Genomic DNA, 24,542 nt, shown 5'->3' with positions numbered 1-24,542 from the left:
TGTCAGTTCTACCTTTACAAAAACAAATTGGTCGCTCTCATATCTAATTGCTATGATTAAGAATTCAAGAAAATTGTTAGGAAAATAAAAATCAAATTATTTGAATAGAAATAACTCTTGTCAGGCTGATACCTGAGGAAAACCAACTTCACAGGGGCATCTTTGGTGATCTAAGGACAATAAGACTCAGTTCAGCTGAGCCTTCTTAGTGCACCACTGTAATTACAGCATCCTGGGAGGCCGAGGGAGGAGGAGAAAAACTTTGAACCCAGCTCAAAAACTTAGAGACTTAGTGAGACCTGGTTTCAAAATAAGAAATAAAAATGGATTAAGAATGTAGTTCAGTGTGAAGAGCATAAATTCAATCCCGAGGACTGCAAAAACAGCCAACCAAATTTAAAAACCTTGCCAATAGCTTTGTGACCTCCACAGCAGAGACTTATGTGCTTAGCCTTGAATAACAGGAGTTCAATAAATAGTTGCTGACCGTGTGTGTGTGTGTGTGTGTGTGTGTGTGTGTGTGTGTGTGTGTATATTTGTCATCCTAAGCCACAAATCTCTCTTTCATGTGTGTGTAAAAGAAAGCAGCTGTATGTTTTCACAAAGAACCCTAATGACTGCTCTGGAAAGCAGAGCATAAAGGCATGCTTGCTATGTCACTGACTGATCTGCTTGGCCTAGGACATACTATACATTTATGTTTTCTTTTTGAGCTACTAGGTCTTTGCACTAAGCTAATTCCCTGCGCCACCTGTTTTGTTTGTTTGTTTGTTTGTTTGTTTGCTTTTTTGAGAGAGTCACACTAAACTGCCAGGGTTGAATCTGACTTGTACTGTCCAAGGAATATTTTCAAATATAGGTGTACATTAAATTTTCTTGAATTTGGAAGTTACAAGTTTGAATAAGATTACTGACAAAAAGCCTAACTTGTGCTTGATTGTGTTTACTCTAAATTAGTGAATTTTGTAGAATATATTGTCTGTTTCTTTCTTATATCTAGTTATCATGCCAAATTTAGGATAATCTTTTTTTTTTTTTTTTTTTTGTCTTTTTCATTTTTTTTGTCTTTTTCATTTTTATCGGTACCGGGGATCGAACTCACGACCGCCTGCTTGCAAGGCAGGTGCTTATGCCGCTGAGCTAAACCCCCAGCCCCAACTAAACCCCCAGCCCCTCATGCCAAATTTAGGCTGCAAAAGAGGCAGTGATTCTCTACTGCTTGGAGGAAATAACTTCTGTCTAGTACTCGTAGAATTTCTGTTAAGCAGATACAATAAGATAAAAGTTTTCCTTTTTAAAATTCAATTACCTAATATGGGACTGGAAAAGCTGGCTTTGCACATGATGATGATTAAAATGGACCAATATATTTCACCATGCAGTAAACTAAATTAAAAATGGATCAAAGATCTAAATATTAAAACAAACTTTAAATCTGCTGGAAGTTAGAATAGGTAAAAATCTTGAAGATTTATGAAAAATCATTATAGGCAAAGACTTTATGAATAAAACCACAATCTGATAGGAACTATTACAAAGAATCAGCAACTGGGATATCATCTTTTAAAAAGCTTTTGAACAGCAAGAAAAACCACTAAAAGAATGAATAGACAACCCACAATGTGGGAAAAAATGTTTGCCAGCTGTCCTTCAGTCAAATTGAGAACATATAAAGAACTCAAAAAATCAGACCTCCCAAATTTAAACGTCCAATCCAAAAATGGGCATCTGGGATGAATACATACTTCTCAGGTGAAAAAATACAAACAGAAAATAAATATATGAAAAAATGTTCAGCATCACTGGTCATTTGAGAGATGCAAATTAAAACAACACTGTGATTCTCCCTTACCCTGGAAAGAATGACTATTATCAAAAATCAACCAGTAACAAATGCTGGAGGAGATGTAGGAACCCTTCTCTACTGTTGATAGACATGTTGACTAGTGCAACCACTCTGTAAATCAGTGTGGAGATTCCTCAAAAAACTAATATTGAAGGTCCTATTCCACCCAGCTATTCCCCTTCTGGGTATCTTCCCAGATTAAAAAAATCATACCACAGTGATATATGTGCACCCATGTTTATAAAAGCAGCACAATTTATAATAACACAATCTTGGAAACAACCCAAATGCCCATCAACTGAGGAATAAATGAAAAAGACTATGTCTTTTTTATTCAATGGAGTAGTACTCGTCCATAGAGAACAATAAACTTGAGACTTTTTAGGTCAGTGGATGCAACGTGAGACCAAACTCATAAGTGAAATAAACCAGACTCACATGTAAACATTGAATTGCCTCTCTAGTGTGAGAAGCTGAAAGAGTAAAGAAGATCCAAAACATACAACACATATTGTAAAATGGAAGAAACTGTTCAAAAGGAAAGAGAAATTGGAATGGGGAGAAAGGAGAAAAGGAAAAAGCAAAAAAAAAAAAAAAAAAGTGTGTGTGTGTGTGTGTGTGTGTGTGTGTGTGTGTACACAAGGCAGTTAAGATAGTTCTACTACCAATTTTTGTTCATTGAAAAAGGTTTGTGCTAATATTGTTTGGACAATTAAATGCAGTTATTTTGTACTCTGAGTATTACGTTAACAATACACAATGTATGAACTATGGTTAATACTCGCCTAGTATCTTATTTTATAATTTTGTTTTATGTTTTCTCTTCAAAAGAAAAGAAAGAAAGAAAGAGAAAATTCAATTCTTAGCGATTCACAATGACCAGTGAAAGTTTAATGTTGACAATGGTAATGCATTTCTTTGGAAGGAAGCTGATAATCCCCTCTTGGTTTCTCAAAGGTGAAAACATCACACCAGGACCTCAATTATTTCAAGTATTAGAGTTACCATTAATTGCTTCAAATAACCTTATTTCAAGTTCATAATTTAAGGCATTATGTTTAAATTAATTTTTCTCCATTTCCTGAAGCTTTAGCATGTTTAGTTGACAAGCACTTGGGAACACAGTTTGTGTCTGAAGAATGCATTAGGCGATGTTAATCATGTGGGCAAGCTGCAGCTCAGAGAGGTCAATTATATTTGAGTGAATCTTAGAACAGGATATTAATTTTTATTGGTAGATGCTGGCAGGTTGGTATTAAAGGCTTCAAATCCGTGACAAATCCCACATTCTGATCCTGTTAAATAAAATGTTACTTACATTGATCATGAAGAAGTTTTACCTCCTGGTTCTCTTTTGAGAGCAACTACCGTCTTTAGTCAGTGAGCCTGCAAATGTAGCAGGCGTCTTTGTGGGGAAACAGTTCGATACCCACTGTGAAGCTGCTTATCAGAATGTCTGCAGTCCCTCTGCATCTTTCCAGAGCCATCAGACCAGGGATCCGCCGCACAACAAAGCCAGTGGCCTTGGAATCCGCAGTCTGATAAACTTCCTCCCAGCACAGTTAACACTTCTGACCCCCACTTTTCCAATCCTCTTCTCTTCTGAGCGTCTGTTACACTTGTCTGTCCTGCGCCCCTCTCTTTTTCTTGTCTTTCTTCTTCCTTACTCAGTGGTGTCTTATCATTGTCCACACACGAACATCTGATATCCACCCCAGCTCGCTCCTTAGAGCGCTGCTTGTTTCCCATGGACTGGTCTGAGAACTCAGCCTTCCTTTTGAGATAGACGTTGCCATAACTATAAGCTCTAGCCTGCTTTGGCAAGCTCTGGTCTTTAATATTTTTGACAATGTCTTCAGTAGAAAACTCAGGGAGCCAAAGCTTGATAGCTTATGAAGATAAATTCAGCCTCCTCCTCATTTTGTCTGGCTTTCAGGATTCCCTGAGTCTGATCTATTACTTCTCACTCCTCACCCTGAAAACTTCCATTCCCTTCTCTTCCAGGGAGCCAGTGTCAGGCTCCCGTGTCTCACTTTTAAAGGCTCTGACCTACTTTTCTAGCTTAACTTTTTAATTGTATTATTGAGTATTTTTGTAGCTGTTTCACAACTGTACCGAGAACTGTCAAGTGAGTGAGTGCAGCCAGCCCCGACGGCATGGTGGGACCCGGAGCAGGAGCTCGGAACCATGGTTGTATGTGAGATGCGGGCCTAGTGTTGCCAGGTTTTCTGCTTTTTATGTATTGTCAGCTACAAAAACATCTTTAAGGACCAAGCAAGATCTGCAAGTCACAGTGTGGTGGTTCACCCCCGGCACCCCACATCTATTCCCTTGCTCACATTTACTGCACCTTTGTCACCTAATTCTTGGAAGGTCATAGTCCTCAGTTCTTACTGGCTGACACCTGGAAAATTGGGACAGGGTGTAAACATTGTATTTTATGAAAATAAGGAACAACTAGTACTTATTAAGTGCCTGGCATGTCCCAGCACCTCTGCCCGTTTCTTTAGCTGCACTGCCTTATTGAGTCCTCATTATATCTCTGCGAGGTGTGGATACGGTGTCCGCTTACAGGTGACTCAGCCAAGGGCCCGAGAGGTGCAGTTTCCTGTGCCATCGGTTACATTATAGGCTACACTGGCTTAACCCCAGCGCTCTGCCTCCCTTTGCATTCTTTTCACTGTTTTCCAGCTTTCCAGAGGGCGTGGAAGACACATGTGAGGTACACACAGGATACTTTTGCCTTGATACAGAAGTAGTCGATTAGGGTCAGGCAGTAGCTATGCCTGCTGCCCGCTGCTCACCTCTTAACCCTAAGCCTCCTGCAAACACTGCCTTTTCAGTGGGCTGCAGACTGGAGAAAGTGGCCATTTGTTCTGTGTTCCTCCTAAAACATTTCAAAAGGCAATGTGTGGATTTGAATATAATTAAGAATATAATACCTGCTTTTTGTTTGTTTTTCTGGTAGCTGGGGACTGAACCCTGGGAAGGCTGAGTCCTTTTATTTATTTTTCCTGGTCCTTTTATTTGTTTTTTTTACTATTTTTTAATTTTATACGGGGTCTCACCAAGTTACTAAATTGCCTACGCTGACCTCAAGCCTATAATCCTTCTGCTGCCTCTGGCGTAGCTGAGATTATAGACATGCGGTACTTGTATTCAAATCAAATCATCTTTTGTCAGAGAAAGAATGATGGGATTTCACAACATAATTTTACAAACTACAATAAAAATCGATTATTTGAACAGCACATTCTAGCCCTGTCTATAGTAAGTTCCTGTCAACAAAGGGATGACTTGGAAGGTTTGCTGTGTAAACAATATTAAATAATTGAGCATTTCTTGTACCACAAATACCTAAAAACAAAACTATATATCAAGATTTAGAATTGCTAAACAAAATTTTGGTGAAACTGTAAAAATGAGCAGTAATTGAATGCATTCAAAAGCTGTGGCAAACAAGTGTATTTTGAGGTCATTAATATCAGAAATGTACATTGGGGAAGAATCATAACTTCAGTGGCATAGCACTTTATGATTCAAACTTCAGACACTAAAAAATTATTTGTGCTTCATCAAGTTACAGGGTACATTTTGGCAGTACTTTTCAGGTACTTTCAGGTACTTTTCAGAAAATGATCGTAAGTTGTACCATTCCAAGGCCAGTTCAAAGCTTATCTTGGCTCCTTAAAATCAAAGGTCAGTAGGACAGATTTTAAGAGTGCCTTAAATCCATTGCATCTGGGTGAAACTGCTCACAGTGCTTGAGGGAATATAAGGTAGCACAGAGATGTTGAATAGTTACATCACTTAGATCTGATGGCAACCGTCAGAACTGTCCATTTGCATTCTTGGTAATTCGCTTTCGCGCATGAGTGGTTTCATTACTGCAGTGCATTTTGCTTATGTGTATTGAAAAAATAACTGAGGTAAATTTGTATAATTATTCCCAAGTAATCTTATAGTCCTGTGATTTGTATATTTTAGGGATCTGGGGGCTTTTGTTTGCCATTCTTGTTTTTTTTTTTTTTTTTTTTTAAACCAACAAAAGCATTTGCTTAGCCCTTTTGGTAACTTGTAGATCCGTTTCTGTAATTTGACTTCATCAGCATAGCAGAACCCTGTAAAAAAGGATCTGTAAGCAAACCTCTTACTATTCTACCTTGACATAACTCTAGGATATTCTAGAGACTCTTGTGTATTACAGAAATAAATTGGGAATTTTTAGTGATTGCTTAAAATGAGAATGAGAAAATGTTTTGAATATATTTCAAAAAGTCAAATAAAAATGGATAATTGCTTTCCTAAACCTAAAAACTGTATAATGAGGTGACTTGGAAACGTCCTTTATTACATCAGTATGTGTGATTAATTGTAAACCGAATTTTATTTATTTTTATTTTTTTATGAGGTGGAGTAGGGAAAGGCAGGGTCTTACTAGGTTCCAGGCTGGCTTCAGACTCATTACACAGCCGAGGCTAACTTTGAACTTGTGATCTCCCTGCCTCAGAGGGTTGGAATGATAGCTATTCCAACCCTGGGAATGCCACCATTCCCAGTTTAGACTGCATTTTAGAATGATTTACATCAAGACTATAGATTTTGACTTTTGATGTATTTTTCAGTCAACAGAACTTGAAACTATAATAGTTTGTGCCTTCTTGTTTTGATGATTATCTGAATGGTACTTTCATGTTGTAAGAGTTCAAAAAGCTTCTACAAAAATATTCCTTTTTGGGGGCCTAGAGGTGCAGTTCAATGGTGGAGCATATACCTACCTAGCATGCAAGAGACCCTGGGTTCTTTCCTCAGCAATCACCCCATGGTAGAGTAGAGAGGATGTTCCCTAATGTTTAGAGATGAACCAATGATTTGGGATTAGATTGAATGAATAGAATTTTAAAGAAAAGGGTTTCTTTGATATATTAATGCCTACATGCTGTGTTCACAGAGTTAGAGATCAAAATGAATGCATCTTGCTATTGAGAATGTTAGTGTATTGGCAACTCTAGATTTGTTTCGATGAAAGATGCTCTTATGCATACAAAAGTGCTTTCCTGCCTACAGTTTTAAATTACTATTAATTAAGCACTATGTGATATAATAGATAATTATAGTGTTTTAGTATGAATGCTAGTGGATTTGTGAGCCTTTCTAAATGGCTATTGTTGGCTAGTAGTCATCAGGGGCTCATTTATGTAGCCATTGTGGTTCTAAAAATATTTCTAAATACCAATGGGACAGCCTATTTTGAAGCAAGACTATTATAAAACTAACTTATTTAAAGTGTATCATTCTGATTATAGACTTTTTATTCATATCACTCAGTTGCTTTCAGAATATGTATAGTAAAAAAGAATAGACATACTGAAAAAAGAATAAAGGAACAAGATGGTAGTTAAAAAGAGAAAGATTGGAGTTAGGAGTATTGGGAGTCTTTCCTATTCATTAGGATTTTTAACTATTTTACTCATTAAGATTTTAACTGGAGATGTACTTATGTAGCCTTGTTGTTTTTATTTTAATTAATATTTCTATGGCAGAGAGATAATTAGGTAAATGCTACTGAATATTAAATAGGGTAGTAGGTTCGAGGAAAATAAGCTTTCTGGGTCACAGCCCTTCATAAAATATTGTGGTATGTGAGCTGATTAATTAAACTGAATGCCTAATGAGTTTGCCATCATCCAACCAGACTCTCGTAGTCGCTCCATTCATTATCCAAGGTTGTTCCAACACAGAATGACTGGTTATGTCAAAGTTAATGTTTTTTCCTAAGTCCTGCTATTATGAGAGTAAATCTTGATTAGAGAATAGTTTCAACCTCATTAAATGCAGCTAAATGTAAGAACATACCAGAATGTAAACCCATATGTCACATCACACATTTTTAAATGCCCGACATGTGAAGTTCTCAATATTGTTCCCAGTGGCTTCTACATATTAGTAGCTCCTATCTATAAGAGTGCACTGAAGACTCTAAAATATCTTTTAAGCTACTCTGTTGTCCCTGCTGCTTGTATCTAATATTACATGCAAAAAAAACAGGTAAATAAAAAAGCTCAATTTCTACACAAATCAGAGAATTTAGCATAGCAAAAATTTACCATTTGTGGAGATACTGTTTATTAGAAATTCAAAGTGATAGTTTTTAAACTGTATTTCCAAAATATCCTAGGGTGTCAGCATTATATAAATGGTCTATTTTAACTTCATCTATTTTATAAATCATAATGAAAGTCACTCTACTAATTTTTCATTCTGTTGGCCAGTCATTAACTTTTGCTACCAAGTTAACTAGTTTAGGGGCAGATCTTAGAATAAAGCTTCTCCCTATATGTGCATTTCTTTGCAATTTTGTAAACCAGCCCTAATAGGGAGTTCCTAGTTTTTGTGTGAATGCAAGCAGAGCAGTGCCTGATCAGGCTCACCTCTATAGCTTGCTTGCTTGGTTGCTTGTTTTTTTCCTTTTCTTTTTGTTTTTTGAGACAGGGTCTCACTGTATAGTACAGGCAGCGACTCATAGCGACCCTCCCTCCTCACTTCCCAATGCTGGGATTACAGGCATGCACCACCCACCATAGCTTTCTTGTACTAGCCTAACTGGTGACCACCTCTCGCCCTCTCCATCCCATAGCCTGCAAAGCCTGTCACAGCCTGGAGACTTGCTTTTTCCATGGAGCAATAGTAAGTTAGACCTGTGATTGCTGGTATATTACACTATGATACAATATTATAGGTTGTTTAATTTTATTTATTAGGTCCCATTGTCAAATTCATTATCTTGATAAGAATATTGCTATAAATATCTGAAGAAGTTCTCAGACTCTTCATTAATATCTCCACCTCATTTTAATTAATGGCACCTTTGAAATTTAAAAGCAAGATTTCTATTAACATTCCCATTTACAACCACTTACCTAATGTAGATGAGAATTATCTCACTGTTTTGTGGCTAAAGAAAACAAATAAAAACATTGCAGCTGATATTACTGTTGGTGCCATTCACCAACTATATAAGTATAGATACTTATATAAACATTTTGTATCTATAAAGGTTTATATAAATTTATAAATATATAGGTCTATAAATATAGTTTTTCTATTTGCATCAACTTTTACAATAAATTTAACTGCTTTTTCTAAACATTGTGGAAGTTTTCTTTTATCTAGTCTTTAGAGCTCTGTACTAGATGGTCATTTTTGCTGACAATTTTACAAAGTGTAGATCTTAGAGAACACAAATGTTACTGAGTATATATCTCAGCACAGGCCACTATATGCATGCTATATAAACAGCAAACATTTATTTCTCATTCTGGAGGCCAGAAAGTCCAAGGTATTCAGAGTCACTGTCTATGAGGACTCCATTCTAGTTCACTGCCCACAATCCTTTCACTGTGTTCTCTTGGTATATGCAGGAAGCAATGACTCTCAGGATTCTTCTATGAACTCTACGCCCCCTCAGGAGAGATACACCTCCTGGCTTTACCTAATCCTAATTACCTCCCAAATACTCCACTTTCTAATAACACGTTAGAGAATAAAGTTTCAATTTACAGAGTTGGGGGAGGTATAGGTATTCAGTCTATAATTGCATGTAATCACATCATCTCTGTAATTTGTTACTATTGCATAAAACTAAAAATTGGAGAATCAGAATGTAAAGATAAGGGGATGAAATTGTTTTATAAAATTAATTTTAAGGAGACTATACAGAGGCATTTATTTAAAACTCACTATCTCACACCCTTGTATGATCCTGTCATTTTGGAAGTTATGTTGGATTTCATAGCTTGCCTGTTTAGCAGCTCAATATTATGTGAACAAGTAAGCAAGACTTTTCTGAGAACATGTAAGGCAAAGAGGTGGCCCTTTTTGTTAGTAGGAAGATGAATTAGGGAGAAGTGTGCTGTATTATGCTGTACTTCCTCCTGGATTTTAACTGCAGTCAGCTTAGCGTCTCTTCATGATAGTAAGAAAATCATGCATCACTTTCCCAGCTTCTTATGGATGCAGTTGAGCGAGGAAGGTAAATGGCCTGGGGGCTTGATGTGTGTCTTCTGGATTTTATTATCTATTGTTCCTGTAGCAGATGTAAGTAAATGGATTTGGAAAGCTTTAATTTATTAGAACATGAAGATTTCATTCTCAATTGCATATACCTCAGAAGTCGTACAAAATTTGTTTTTCAAAAACACATTGTTTATGCATTGGCTTTTCAAAATATGTTTACCTGAAAATGCAAACAATTTCAGAAGGGAAGAAAAGGTAGAGTCATGTATTTAAAGAGCCTTGCAAGGAAGAAAAACAAAAGCAAGGCTTGAGGCATTCTATCTAAAGAATGTTTCAAGTCTTTAGTAAGTAATATATTTTCTGGCCAAACCCCCTCTGTCCTAACCTTTCCTAGGAAAGGTTTCTCATGTTTTTGCTATGCATACTGTTTGGTAACATGGATAAGCAGCTGGCCTTCTTGTCACCTTTTTGCTTACCTTTTGTTTGTTTTCTTTCTTTGCAGAGACCCTCCTCGATGATTTCCTTCTCACGTACACTGTCTTCATGACGACTGATGACTTGTGCCAGGCGCTGTTAAGGCAATATCCTTCATTAACTTCACGATGCTGCGGTGCCTTCCTCTCAGACAGATGTCTCACATTAGGAATTAACTGCCTTTCTTAATTTACTCAATTCCATGGTAGCATGTGGATGTGTTAAATATTAATGTGATGTTAACCACAGTAAAAGATGAAATGAGACAGAATAGACAGGGGGAAATGGAAATATAGCAGTACTATTTTCATGTAAGATATAGATACGTTGAACTATTTATTTTATATTTACTTCAAATCTGTTTCTTATGGTTGTTTAGAAGTGTGGAGATAGGGCTGGGGATTTATCCCAGTGGCTTAAGTGCCTGCCTGGCAAGTGTGGGTCATGAGTTAGAAGGAGACTATACAGGAGACTAAACCCATATGTCACATCACACATTTTCTTTTTTAAAAAAGAAAGAAATTCAGAAGTAAAACTGGCCTTCTAGTAAATCTCAAAGTCAAGAGGTTGAGTGTGAGTTGGCACAACTCAAGGGGTTCGGGGAGAACCAGTAAGAGTCAGACCACTTGTGCACAAAATCGTACATATATGCGTGGTACTATGTTCCTGGGCAAGTGTCCCTGGGCACATGAGCTATTCCCCTGCACAGGAAGTCTAAACATGCCCCTGGAACTAATTGTCATCTTTTTGCAGCTTTGTGTGTCTTCTTAGAAAGGCAGATGTGGCTAAAAGGTTACTGACCAGTTGGGGAAGCCTTAATTAAAATCTCATCCACCAACCAGAAGAAATGCCTGTGGAAACATTGAAAGGCCACAGAGCAAAGCCAGATCCCTTACTAAAAATCTCCAGAGGGGCCTCTTGCCTCACAGTGCTTAAAGATATGCTTTAATAAATTACTTTAAATTTAATTGATAGCATCTCCAAACTGTATAGCATTTTCATGCCTAAAAGAATCTTTTAAAACTTCCTAAAGTACATAAAGTAAATTTGTCTTTAAAAATATATAAACTAATTGAGCATGGTAGTGTATACCTATAATTCCAGCACTTGGGGAGGCTGAGGCAGGATTGCTGTGAGTTTGAGGCCAGCATGGACTATGTAGTGAATTCAAAGCCAGCCTGAACATAGTGAAACCCTATCTCAAAAAGACCCCTCCATCTCAAACACACACACCCACACACACACACACACACACACACACAATAGAAATGCTGATTGCATTTTAGTGCTTCACTATATCGTATAACCAAGCAAAGCTATAAATATTTTTATGCTCGTTAAAATTGGCTTATTAAACTGATCTTGAAACGTTATTAATTTTGCATTTGGAAAGTTTTGATAATATGTATTCTACAGTTTCTAAGTGGAGTATTGCTAAGAAATTTAGCAATAATTAAAAAGATTTTGAATTTTTCCTTCTTCAGAAGTATTTGGGGAAAATAGATGTGAGCTAATTTCACCTACATTTTAATGTTAACATATTTGGAAATGATTACCATCCGTTAATGTAGTGTTTTATAGCCTCCCAACTATTAATTACCTTTAACTATGATCTTAATATTATTTTTAATTATTGTTTAAAATTTAATATCTCAGAGGATATTCCTAAAGAATGTTTTACAGTTTTCTTGAATATAAATGCTTGAGTTCTGAATTATAAAATTTAATTTGAATATTTACTTCAGAATTTTAGCAGACTTTTTATTGAACACCAAAAACCTAAGACAGTTCAAACCATGAGTTTTTTACATGATTATTTCACTATTTTTGCACACTCTTGTTTTCTGTAAAATTGTACAAGCTATAAACAAATCTTTCACAGCCATATTCCTTGTGAGATATTTTTGTGTACATCTTAGTGATAATTGCTTTCATATCCCATTACTGTTTTTCCTGGTGGTTTTTAAACATTGTTTATAGATTAGCGCCATGTGTGCTGGGTTTAGATGTTTTAGATGAGTATTTTTTATTGCAATAGAATTTAAAGGCTCTCAGCTTTTCTCATCATAAAGTACATTATTTAAGCTCATTGCCTTGGGCCAGCTAATAATATTCAGTGCATTACACAGAAGTTGTAACTCTCCCAGTGCCTTTCCAGTGTGCCTGTCCCCTAGCTAAATTTAAAATGAGTATAGTTTTGCCTGAATAAAATATAAAAGAATCTAATATAGGAAAGCAGAATAATGCAAATGCAAATTTAATCAATAAATATTTTAAAATATATGTCTTGAAGAGAGGAAAGAACAAGGTTAAGCAAATAAATGTTAATAACTATGAATATGACCAAAATGGTTGTTCCATGAAACTGTTCTATTCTGCTGGCCTATTGTTATACACACACATGTGCAGTCTGATACTGTATCTTAACTTACATACACTTACCTTAAAAATGAAGTTGTTGGTTTTTCTTCTTTTCCTGCTTTTTCTTAACATTAGTAAACCTATTACTTTTATGGGAAAAAAACAAGAGTATTTATAGAAATAGAACTAATTTTGGATAAATCTTCAAGTTTTACCTTGCAAGAGAAAATTAGGGGACTGGGAATTTAGCTCAATGACATAAGTGCCTGCCTGGCAAGTCATGAGTTCAACCCCTAGTACCAAAAAAAAAAAAAAAAAAGAGAGAGATAGATAGATAGATATCTGAATAGAATTTTTTGTGCCTAATTATATTTCACAGGTAGTTTAAAGATAGCCACTATTTATTCTTTCAGGATGCAGAGATAGTGACTAATGTTTAAAATATTTACAAAGCCTGCTGTATAATTTATTCCTAGTTTGCAGTTCTTTATCCACTAAGGAATATATGATTGGACAAACCCAAGACCTAGGTGTCTCATATCCCAGTGTTTCCTGTGCCCAGTTAACTTTTCCATGGGTTCAAGGTGCTCAGAAATGATCATTTTGAAGAGAAAAAGATAAATGTAGTCCCTGTTTCATTCCTGGTCATTTAAGCACTTTGCCTTCAGTGTTATTTTTATTTAATTTTAATTGCCTAGTTAATACAGGTTCATTGTATACAAAGTAGAAAATTCTAATAAGTAAAATAATGCATACATTTGCAAATCTTATTACATTGAAAAGCAACTGTTAACCATCAACCATCTCTATACTTTTCCAGATAATTGTATTATTCACATAAGCATTGTTAACAGAAATGGAGCATCTAACATACTCTTTTTCTACTTGCTTTTCTGTTCAGCAATAGTTCGTAAGTGTTGCGTGTCAGTATATGTATTACTAGACAAATTATTTTTATGGCTATACAACAATTTACTAAATGGATATGTAATTTAGTTAACCTACCTCACTTTTGAAGCATCTAATTTCTTACTTTTTAAATTTAATTTGATGAAAATGAAAATTAGTAGTCCTTTTCATTTACGTGTTTGCACATTTACTCAGTTCTTTTTTTGAAATAAATTCCTAGGAATGGACAGTTGAATCATATCACAAATTACGCTCCAGAAATCTATGCTCATTTAGAACTACTTCAGAAATAACTGCTCTTTTACAAAATGTGAATGTCTGATAATCAAAGAATACTTGGCCTCCTTTTGATCTGTGCAACTATGAATAGCATTCACCTACGTAGGGAGGCCAGATCATCTCTGGAAGCCACCCTTGAAATCAGTGGGCCACCCAGTATCTCTTTGAACTGACATTAATCCCACCCTGCCTGTGGGCCTTTGTCAGCAGCTGCCAGAGTGATGGCCCAGCCCTTAACTCGCGGCCTCCTGCGCTGGAGACTTCAGGCATTTGTCAGTTTGCTTTTGTTCTTTTCAGTGCATACCTTTTGCTCCACTGTGTGTGTTCTCTTTTTCCTTTGTGAAAATTATGTTTTAGCCTATTGTGTAAAAACTAGAGTAAGTGGATCTGTGTGTGTGTGTGTGTGTGTGTGTGTGTGTGTGTTTAATTTCAACAACATAATGTTCTTTCTTAACCATTTGCACCTATTCTGCTAAAAAGTATCAAGGCAAAGAAGAAAATTCAGATGTCCCTTGTAGGAAACGTAAAGTCTTGCATCTGGTTTCCCAGTGGATTGCTCTGTACAAAGATTGGCTGCATGAGGATGAACATTCAAAAATGTTTTTAAAGGTAATTAAGGCTTCCTGAGAGTCTTTAACACCAGGTGACTGGTTTTATTCCGGTTACATATTTCAAAATTCTCATTTGTATCTAACAGTCATTCAACTTTTTTTTGATAATCAAGTTGTGATTTGGAGAAAATATAAATGCATCTGTATTTCTGAGGCCTGATAGTCCCTATTTAAAATTTGCTTTTCCTTACATAGAAAGCTTTTTTAAAATTTCAAATTTTTTAATATGAAAAAATGCAGAAGGAAATGTTCATGCTTAATAATTTAAGTCATGAGAATTTTGATTGCAAATGAAATAAAGGTAAACAAAAATATACTTCAATTTTTGATACTATTTAATATATTGAGATTCATTATAGCTTTAAATTAACCAGTCCTATATCTATGTAATATTTCTATCTTTTTAAAAATACCATTTAAAAAGCGTTATCACTTAAAGATTACATTGACCAGCCAGGTCTAATGGCACAGCTTTGTAATCCCAGCATTCAGAGAACGTAAAACAGGAGGATTATGAGTTTTTGCCCATTTTGGGCAATTTAAGGACTTAGTAAGACCCTGTCTTCAAAAAGTGAGGGGAGTGAAATCTGGCTGTCTAGCTCATGTGAAGGCCCAGGATTAAATCCCCAATACAACAAGGAAAAAAGAAGAAAATTACATTGACCACATATAGTATGTAATTTAAGAACATGATTTTGAGACTTTTAAGCAATGATGATTTGAAAAAAAATCTACATTTACATTTCAAATTAATTCATTTTCTAATTAATAGACTGCAATACCTTTTTAACACAGACAGTTTTCTGGAATAGATAGAAATCCTTTGACTCTCAAAACCATAGTAAGTGTGTAGATGAAGGCTACATGGAATTCTAGCTAAGATGAGATTTATTTTAGAATAAGCAAGTGCCTAACCTGCTTCTATCTTTCATGAAAGAAATTACTTTACGTGTAATGTTTAGACACCTAGTTAAAAACAGGTTTACCCAGCATTTTACCTGAACTCATGTTATTTTCAAAACAACTGATTAATATTTTTTCTTTCCAAATGATTATGTCGATATTATTTAAGATATAAAGTAGGCATAATTTTTTTTTTTTTTTTTTTGAAACAGAATCTTGCAATGTAGTTCAATCTGGCCTTGAACTCATTGTGTAACCCAGACAGTCCTCAAACTCATGGCAAGCCTCCTGCCTTAGCTCCCCTAGTTCTGGGATTATAGGCGTGTGCAACCATGCCTGACAGGCATAGACGTTTTGTGTAGGCAATAGAATCTCTGTTTCCAGCATTTCTTACCTAAAGCATCTTCAGCAGTTGATTGGATGGCTAAGATTCAACCCATACACTGTCTTGGATTCCACTGAGCGGGATAACTGATACCTGAGTCTTTTTTGTTGGTGGTGGATTAAACCCTGAACTTCACACATACTATGCACGTGCTCTACCAAGAGCTGTATCCCCAGCACTCACTGTCTTAATCTTAATCCTTAGGAAATGGGCATTAAACAATTTCAGCTGCCATTTGTGTTTTCCAGACCATATATAGGAATGTACTGGATGATGTCTATGAATATCCAATACTTGAAAAAGAGTTAAAAGAATTTCAAAAGATACTTGGAATGCATCGTCGTCAGTAAGTATTTAATTTTTCTTACCAGAATATCATGCATAAAGTTGATTTTGAGCATTGTGATTTTGTTTTTATCATTTCGGTGGTTGGATTTTTTTTTTCCTGTACTTGGGATTGAACCCAGAGCTTTTGCACAGAGATTATACACCCAGTCCTTTTTATCTCTAGAGAGAGAATGTCATGAAATTGCCCAAGCTGCACTTGGGCTTGCAGTCCTTGTGCTTTAGCCTCCCAGAGTGCTGGGATTACAGTCTTGTAATACTAACCTCAGTGGTTTTGAACATTTTTGTTTCTGGGATTCGTTTTCTTTCCTTAGCTTATCAGGGTAAATTGTGTATTTTTCAATCTCAAAATGCAAGAATGCTATATCAAGCTTATTGAATTCTATTTTACATGATTTAAACAAACTAGGTCATAACTATCTGGGAGTTTGAAAACAACTATTTAATAGGTTATTATTTAAGTCTACATATTTAGCTTATCATTTGGGGTCTTATAGCTTTATCTATACAAAGAAAAAAGTTTTATGAATAAGTCCCAGTGAGTCATGGAACATTCCAGAAACTCAATTTTATGAGTTCCTTGCAATTTCTTATCAATTCAGAAAGATTAAAGCCATTAACTCACTGATTCTGGGCAGGTTCAAGCATCCCATAAACAATGCTCATTAATCGTGCAGCTTCACTGCACATGATTTTCCTCGGTTTTACCACTGACACTCCTTATTAGTTTTGGTAACTGAAAACATCAAGTCTTCATTTGGTTTTCAGATATAGTTTAAACAGTTCATCTGAGGGAACGTTCTGTGATTTATAGTGCACTGTTTGTACTAATTGGGAAAGCTTTTGTTATGATTGCAGCAGTCATACATGCAATTCTAAGAAAAAAAATGCAAGTTCAGCCCTTTCAGATTACTGATTTGAGATTTAAGTCCTTATCTAATTTTAGTAAAAAGTATCCTGTTGCAAAGTAAAAATCTATCTAAGGGTCAAACAAACTATTTAACAGCTTTAGTTCACAATCATCAAAATTGCACATTTAGACATTTAGAAATCACGTGAAAGAGAACAGAAATGAATATTATGAGTTACAGTCATCTTTTTTTTACAGTCTGCAATGTGTTAAATATTCATAACTTTAGGCTAACATAGTATAAGCTATTAATATGAAATGAAATACAAGGAGGAAAGACAACATTGAAATCAAAGTCATCTCATGTGCAAGTTGCTTCATGCTATGAGACAGACTTCTGCATTAACTAACTACTACATCAGTAGAATTTTGTTAATATATCGGTAAAATTTAGTACATTCTATCGAACCTTAGATTGAGAAATACTAGATTAAAATAAGAAAAGTATATGAAGTGATTGAGTTAGGGGTGTAACTCAGTGGTAGAGTGTGTGCTTAGCTTTCAATCCCCTGTATTGATAAAAACGAAGGCGTGATTCCATGAATCTTTCTTTGTGTAAGATTATGAAATACTCTTACATTCTAGAAGAAAATTTGAACCTCAAATGTTTTGTTGTCACATTTTTGCCTACTCCTAGTGTATGAATAGAGGAGAAAGTGTTTTTTTCTGACTCTTAAGATGGGATCTGCAATTTGTGGTTAACCTAAAGATATGAAAATGTCCCCAGGGCAAGTTCCATCTGAGGGGAAGAGGCCTGCAGAAAGTACTTAGCAGTGAGGATCAAGCTGTAGGATGTTCCCCATTCTGTCAGATGGAGAAATATCCTGGAAAACATGCTGAATTATTTAGTTATCTAAATAATAATTTCACCTAAAATCCTCTGCTATATGAGAAAAACATTTATGTATACTAAATATTGCTACTCAAAACCAAAAAAAAAAAAAAAAAAAAAAACTAAAACCCACTGAATTTCTGTGGATTGAGTTTCCATGGACATAATAAATCCAGTTTCTCCATAAATTCCTGGCTTTACTTTTGGGGAAGGAAGCACAATATACCAGCTGAATGGGTAACTTCTTTGCTTACTGGTTTGTTTGAAATCCAAAGCCCAATGTCAAATGTGCTATATATAGTAAATTAGTGAATACTGTGGTGTGTGCAAGTGTGTGTGTTGGTGGACAGTGAACTAGGTCCTTACACATGGTAGGCAAATACTCAAGTCATAAGCTACATTTCTACTCCTTTCTATTTATGCTCTTGTTTTGAGACAGGGTCTCACTGAGTTACCCAGGCAGGCCGCAAAGTCACAGTCCCTTTCTTTGTCTGAGGTTCCTAAATTGCAGGTGTTTTATCTTTTTTTAAAGAAGAAAGTCCTCTACCTGTTGCCTGAAAATTAGTCCTCCATAACAACAATAGCATCATCCTGAGTCTGAGAAGAAGACTAACTCCTTAACTTTTTCTTTTCAGCACTGTAGATGAATATTCACCACAAAGGAAGGTAGGCAGACCCTCCTGTATCTGAAATGGGGTGCTCTGGTTTGGAAACCTTGCCTTGTCTGAGTTGGCATTTCTTCACAATTAAAATGCATCTGACTAAAGCATCAACTTTACAGTTTATTTCAGAAATCTAAGTAAGAGTCTTGACTCAAAGTATAAGAAATATATGTAAAGAAGAGGTTTGTACTCTCAACCTAACAGAAAGAGGGATGGTAGTGAGCATGAATATGTTCTTGTTTAACTAGATAAAGGGGAAATACAGATTGCAATGTCGGGCCCAAGTTTTATAGATGGGTAATTGTAATGGACAGTGTACCCATTTCTTTTAAGAAAGGCCATGTACTACATTAGGAGTATGAAAGGATTTCATAGAGTTGTTGCTGTGAAAAATGTAAAAAGCAGAAGCTCTGATTGTGCTAATGTGACTTGGAGGTTCCTATTGCTTGGGGAAACCATGTCTTAGCAGAATCTGGGGAAGTCTGGAGTAGCTGAGGTGAGCCGTGGGGGTGTTCTCTGGCATGTGGAGGGAATCATTTCAAGAGCTTTTTGCCTGCTACTGGACTTTGGCTAAGGTCCATTCCATTGCCCCAGAATCTCCACCTCCCTATTTATTAGTTGAGGCTACTCCCAGTATATTTCTCTAAGATTGGATGGGTGGATTTCATATTTTTTAAGAAGTTGGCTAGCTCTTTTGGAACATGTTGTAATCGGCTATGGTTTTCCAAAGGGCAGGAATACATTCATTCATTGTTCTCTTTCTCCCTTCTCACAGAATAAAACCCTTTTCCACCAATTCAGTCTTAAGGAGAACTGGCTCCAGCACAGAGCAACTGTGGCGGAAACAGAGGAATGTGAGTAGGGTTTTAAGCAAGGTTTGGGGTAGGTGGACTCATAGCTGGTCACCATCACAGGCCACTCCGAACACATTTCCTGTGTTTAGCTGTCATTTCTCAGTCTCCCCACTCTGACAGACATTTAGTTTTCCTTTTGTTGCTTGAGATTACAGTCATCTTAGGTCTTATAACACTGTCCTCACAACCAACAATATATTTAGTTTGGGAAGCGAGGAAAGGAGAGGATGCAAAGAGCCTTCTTGTGTTCTAGGACAGAGGTGTGAAATACACCAGAAACTCAGCCTTGTCTTCCCTGAACCTTCTTCCCAGCTCCCCAACTCTGTCAGTCCTTAGCCTACAACTAAGTGCAAAAGCCACCAAAGCCAGTGTGCAGGGTTTTGGCTGAACCAGTCACTGAGAGTTAGAGAAGGACATTTTGGAGAGAATGATAAAAGGACGGGTGTGTGGTAGAAATTCCCCCAAGGCAAGGCAGAACAGGCGATGCCACACTTGGAGTGCATCCTCCTTACTCGCTCACTGCTTCTTAGCAGAGGGGGATCGTGGCCTCCAGTGAAGACGGCTTTTCATGCAACACAGGGGAAAAGGCCCTTTTTACCATCTGTAGGTGCTGGTATGCTTTTCAGTGTGAATATTTATATCAGAACCAGAATGATGCCAGTGGTTTCCTCCTAGCTGGATAAAGATTGAATTAAAGGTAAAGCTGGAAAAGAGTGAATTAAAAAAAATGTTTATGCTATTGTGAATTTGAGATTCTCTTTTGACTCACCTTTCTCCATTGGCTGAAGTTCAAAGCATAAACATTTCATATTTGTCCAATTTTTTAATTGTTAAAATTACAAAATGTCACAAGCTTCTCTCTCTCTTTTGTGGTGTTTATATACAAAGCAGCTGGTGGCTGAAGTTCTGCTGTGTCACATTAAGTCATCTCCCCCAAGTGAAAGAGGAAACAAAATTATCTTACCTCCTAATTTGTTAATTGCTGACCTTTCTTGCCCACTCGTCTTACAATTTAATTGTATAGTTTTCCAAGATGAGCTTGGAAGAGGCTAAGTATTTCAAGGCCCCTGGGCTTTTTTTCTCATCAGTCTATTAAGCAAGCTACAAATTTATCCTAATTTCCTTCTTTGTAGACTGGACTTTGGCCTTGCTCAAAAATTGCTTTTTAATATAGGAGAAGGAAAGTCTTTTTTTTTTCTCCCCACCTCACAATTTTCTTGACAAACTATAAAACAATTATTTGTTAGAAGCTATTGTTTTAGTGGCATACCCAATGAAATCAAACAAAATCTGTCAACTACCTCCCAGTAGTATGTTTACTTTGAGGCTCTGTACATGTCAGCTTGTGGTTAGGCTTTTGCTTCATTTGCATTTCTATAAAAGCATTTCTGGGCTTATTTTTATAGTGCTATTTAAATTGCACATAAAATTTCTCTAAGAGCTGTTGCATTGCAAAAGAACAGCATATCTAAGTTTGTTGTTCTCCTTCTGTTTGTTCTCAAGCAGCTAATGTTCTTCCCAAACATTCAGAATAGTTGATACAAGAAGCAAGGTGTCAGTGATGTCCATTGGCATTAAGATAATTTTTGCTATTAAAATCAAAAAGAAAAAATTTTCCAGAACCTGTTCACTCTAACAGTGATAATATCCTAGTAATAATTATTATCACAAACAGTAGAAAGGAAATTAAAAAGGCTAGAAATGTGAACTCCATTTGGCAAGGAAACTCATCACCACTTTGATGTGGGGGCAGGGATGTCATTCTTAAATGACTGAGAAAGCTAAACAGAAAAAACTAGGCAGGTGACAGATTTTTATCTATGTTCATGAGAACTCTAATAGCAAGTGCATTGTTCTTGATTGAGCCACTGAGACTGACATTTTAATATGTTGCTTTAGGAGATCTCAGCAGTTCTTAATGAAGGATTCAAAAGTACAGTCTGTGAAGCAGGGTTTCCACACGAGCACACTTTGGTGTGACTCATTCTCCCCTTCAGTATGTGCAGCCCATCTACCACATGTGCCATTTTGCCAGCTTTGTAGCATCTGTGTCTCCTGTGTTTGCAGGTGACATTCATAGAAAGATACCTCTGTCCCTTGTGTGCATATGCGAATGTGTGCATCTAGTTGTATATGCTTTGTATTAAATAGAATAGCAAGGTGGATGCCTCGGTTTGGTGTAGTCTGCACCAAATGACCAGACTTCTGCTTATGAACAATCCTTTTGACTTTTTCAGTTTTTTGCCATGTATACATAACAGAGCACTCCTATGTCAGTGTGAAGGCGAAGGTTTCCAGTACAGCCCAGGAAATCCTGAAGGTCGTAGCAGAAAAGATCCAGCATACAGAAGAGGATCTGGCTCTGGTGGCCATCATGTTCTCCGGGGGTAAGTTATTTTCTGTCTTTGAATATTGTTTTTTCACTGAATCATCTCCCAAAAGAGAAAGTTAAGATTTTTGTAGAGGAGCTATAGGGGATTTAGCTCAGCAGCATTAGCAACTACCTGGCAAGCAGAAGGTCGCAGGTTCAATCCCCAGTACCAAAAAAAAAAAAATCTTCTGCAGAGGAACTATACTGCTCTTCCCTTCTGAGCCCGCAGCTGGATGACCACAGTAACAATAAGAAGCTGCCTACCAGAGGTGTTTCCATGACAACAGTAAGATATCACTGGATACTGAATTTCCTCCCCAAGAACTGAATAGAGAGGAGGCCGGTATTTTGAAATGCATTATAGCGTTATCAAGTTTTTTGTATTTTGTACTCTAGATAAGCCTTTTATTTTCATTTTAAGTGAACTTGGGAAATTGCTAAAGAATGAAATTACTGGAGAGAAGACTAAAAAGAAGAAGAAAGATGGCCTTGAACTAGTCACATTGCTGGCTGACAATTTAATGTGTAGACTACCCACTGGCAGAAAAGGAAATGTACACTGAGCTAAAACTCACAGGGCAGCATCCCCCTGGTGGGCTTGGGGAGTGAGAACTGATGAAAGCCTCCTTCTGCTGGGTCTTATTCACCCCCAGAGAAAGGTTCATTGTCTGTTTTGAATAAGATCACACAGATTACAAGCTGACATTATTGATCTATGTTGCCTAACAGACCCCTTGGTTTCCACTGGGGCCTGTCAGATTTCAATGTCTCTGGCTTCCTTTTTGGCTTACAATCTTTATTTAATATCCCATTAACCCTGAGGAAAATACACAGAAAGTAACGGAGCATCAGTAGTCGACAAAAGGCAGCAGTACTGTGTGAATTAATCACCCTGGGAGGGGAGAAGGGAAATAGATGGAGCCCCTCTTCTTATGCTATAGAAAAGGGTGAACCCCAGAATATATTCCACATTAACATATTATGCAACAAAATTTTGCTCCAATTGCTTTGTTGTTCATCGGCAGGTAGAGTGGTCCTGTAAGCACATCGGTTCCATGTGCAAGCAGAGCCCTTCTCAGGCGTAAGAACTCTTGCTATACATTCTGTCAAATGTCATGTAGGGCTGGGGGTGTAGCTCACTGATAGATCAGAGGCTAAGCATGCATGAGGCAAAAATATGAGAAACATTTAGACCTTATGAATTTTGATCAAGAAGTTAAATTTTTAATATTGTTCAGATCAATGTTTTTATAAATGGATTTTATGCTTACTGTTTGAATGACCAAAAACATTAAATGACAGTATTAACCTTCATCAAAACCAGCATGTGTCTCTCAAGATAGTAGTACTTCATATAGTGACCACTATGTCCACTCTGAGCTGAGAGGTGCCGGAGAAGGAAGAGACTCAAGTAAACTTCAAAACACAGCTGCGACCCATGTCCTTAAGGATCTAATTTTATTCAGGCCACTCAGAATCTGGCAGCTGAAGCATGGCTCCCACCACCCAGTATCTATTTGATGGCTGTGAAGTACCATTTTCATGCTCCATTAAGTTAGATTCATCAGGGTGGGCAGTGGTATTCTAATGTGTATAGATCCATTGCTAATCAGCTTGGGAAATATCTGCTTGTCTCCTGAATTATCTCACAGATTTGGAAACGTGCCATCATTTTCCATGCCTTAGGTTGTCTTTTTTTTTTTTTTTTTTTTTTTTTTTTGGTCTATAGAGCATTTCTTACTGTATTTTATTATCTCCAAAACATCGTTTTAATTAAAATTAAAACAGCGCTTAATGTATTCCTTGCTCTAGTTGCATAATTTTTCACAATGTTTCACCACTACTTCAGTATGAAATGATGAGATCTGTTCTTTTTGTCAAAAAGTTTAAAGATAGAATTGTTAGAGGTTTTGTGGCTTTTTTCTAAAAGAAGCAGAACTGTTCGCATAGCTTCAGAAGTTTTCTAGCTCTTTTGTAAAGGTAGACATGTAGAGGATATTATAACAATAACCTGCCCACTTATTCAGAGGTTAAATTCAGTTTCAGTCTTTTACAGTATGTTAATAAACCTGAAAAACTTCAGAATCCAGTGGTGTGGGGCCATCGATCATAGATGTCCATAGCCCCACACTGTTGTACTGATTAGGGTGGGGACCAGGGACTACTGGGGATTCAGCCTGCCTCTGATTGTATTCTCAGATGTATGGGGCAGCTGGGTTCCCTTGAGAGGAATCCTCACGACCTGAAACAGTCTCAGTCGTGTGGGGCTCTGCAGGAATCCAAGGTAACCATAGGTTTAGAACAGTGGAGACTTCTGGAAATAACTGCTCTTGATCTTTAAGGGTAATAAGATAGGTAAGTTTAGGGCTAATAAACTTGTTTTCCCAACTTTCAGACTTGGCCCAGAGTTTCACAGAGTGAATGTCAAGCTTTGTGATTTTTACCTAATGGGCATCTCTAGGCCCTAGTGAAGAGTCACAGATCTTAGCAAAAACCACTTTTCAGTTTGTGTTAGGAATAGACACAAATCATGTTTTTAATGAGTAGCAGGTTAAAGGCCCAGGAATGTTTGTGTGTGTGTTTTGTTCCTGTAGTGTTTTCTATGTCATGACTATGTATTTGGAATATTGCATTTCTCAATCATCCTGGATTACTGAAAGGCTGCCTTAGGAGAACTTGATGATATCACGAGGAATAAACTCTAGATTTATGTTAGATATTTCTGTATGTATTTTGCACTTTGGAGGAAGGTGTTTTCTGTGATGAAAGCTATTGTATTATTAG

At 36.7% G+C, this 24,542-nt stretch overlaps 1 protein-coding gene across 4 annotated transcripts in view; it reads left to right on the top strand.

Annotated features, from left to right (window-relative positions):
- Window positions 1-24,542, top strand: part of Rapgef5 (Rap guanine nucleotide exchange factor 5) — a 267,972-nt gene that overhangs the window by 209,049 nt on the left and 34,381 nt on the right. For all 4 annotated transcript variants that reach the window (XM_003469825.5, XM_063234130.1, XM_063234120.1 and 1 more), the window contains 6 exons: window positions 10,365-10,443; window positions 14,350-14,494; window positions 16,033-16,130; window positions 18,507-18,537; window positions 19,309-19,387; window positions 21,625-21,774. In XM_003469825.5, coding sequence (XP_003469873.3) covers window positions 10,365-10,443; window positions 14,350-14,494; window positions 16,033-16,130; window positions 18,507-18,537; window positions 19,309-19,387; window positions 21,625-21,774 — 582 coding nt within the window. The remainder of the gene's footprint in view (window positions 1-10,364; window positions 10,444-14,349; window positions 14,495-16,032; window positions 16,131-18,506; window positions 18,538-19,308; window positions 19,388-21,624; window positions 21,775-24,542) is intronic.

This window comes from Cavia porcellus, unplaced genomic scaffold, assembly GCF_034190915.1.
Source record: "Cavia porcellus strain 051 isolate PalLab524CR breed Dunkin Hartley unplaced genomic scaffold, mCavPor4.1 scaffold_2, whole genome shotgun sequence".
NCBI classification, from domain to species: Eukaryota; Metazoa; Chordata; class Mammalia; order Rodentia; family Caviidae; genus Cavia; species Cavia porcellus.
The sequence above is the reverse complement of the archived record's forward strand: the minus strand, read 5'-3'. Positions and strand labels throughout refer to the sequence as shown.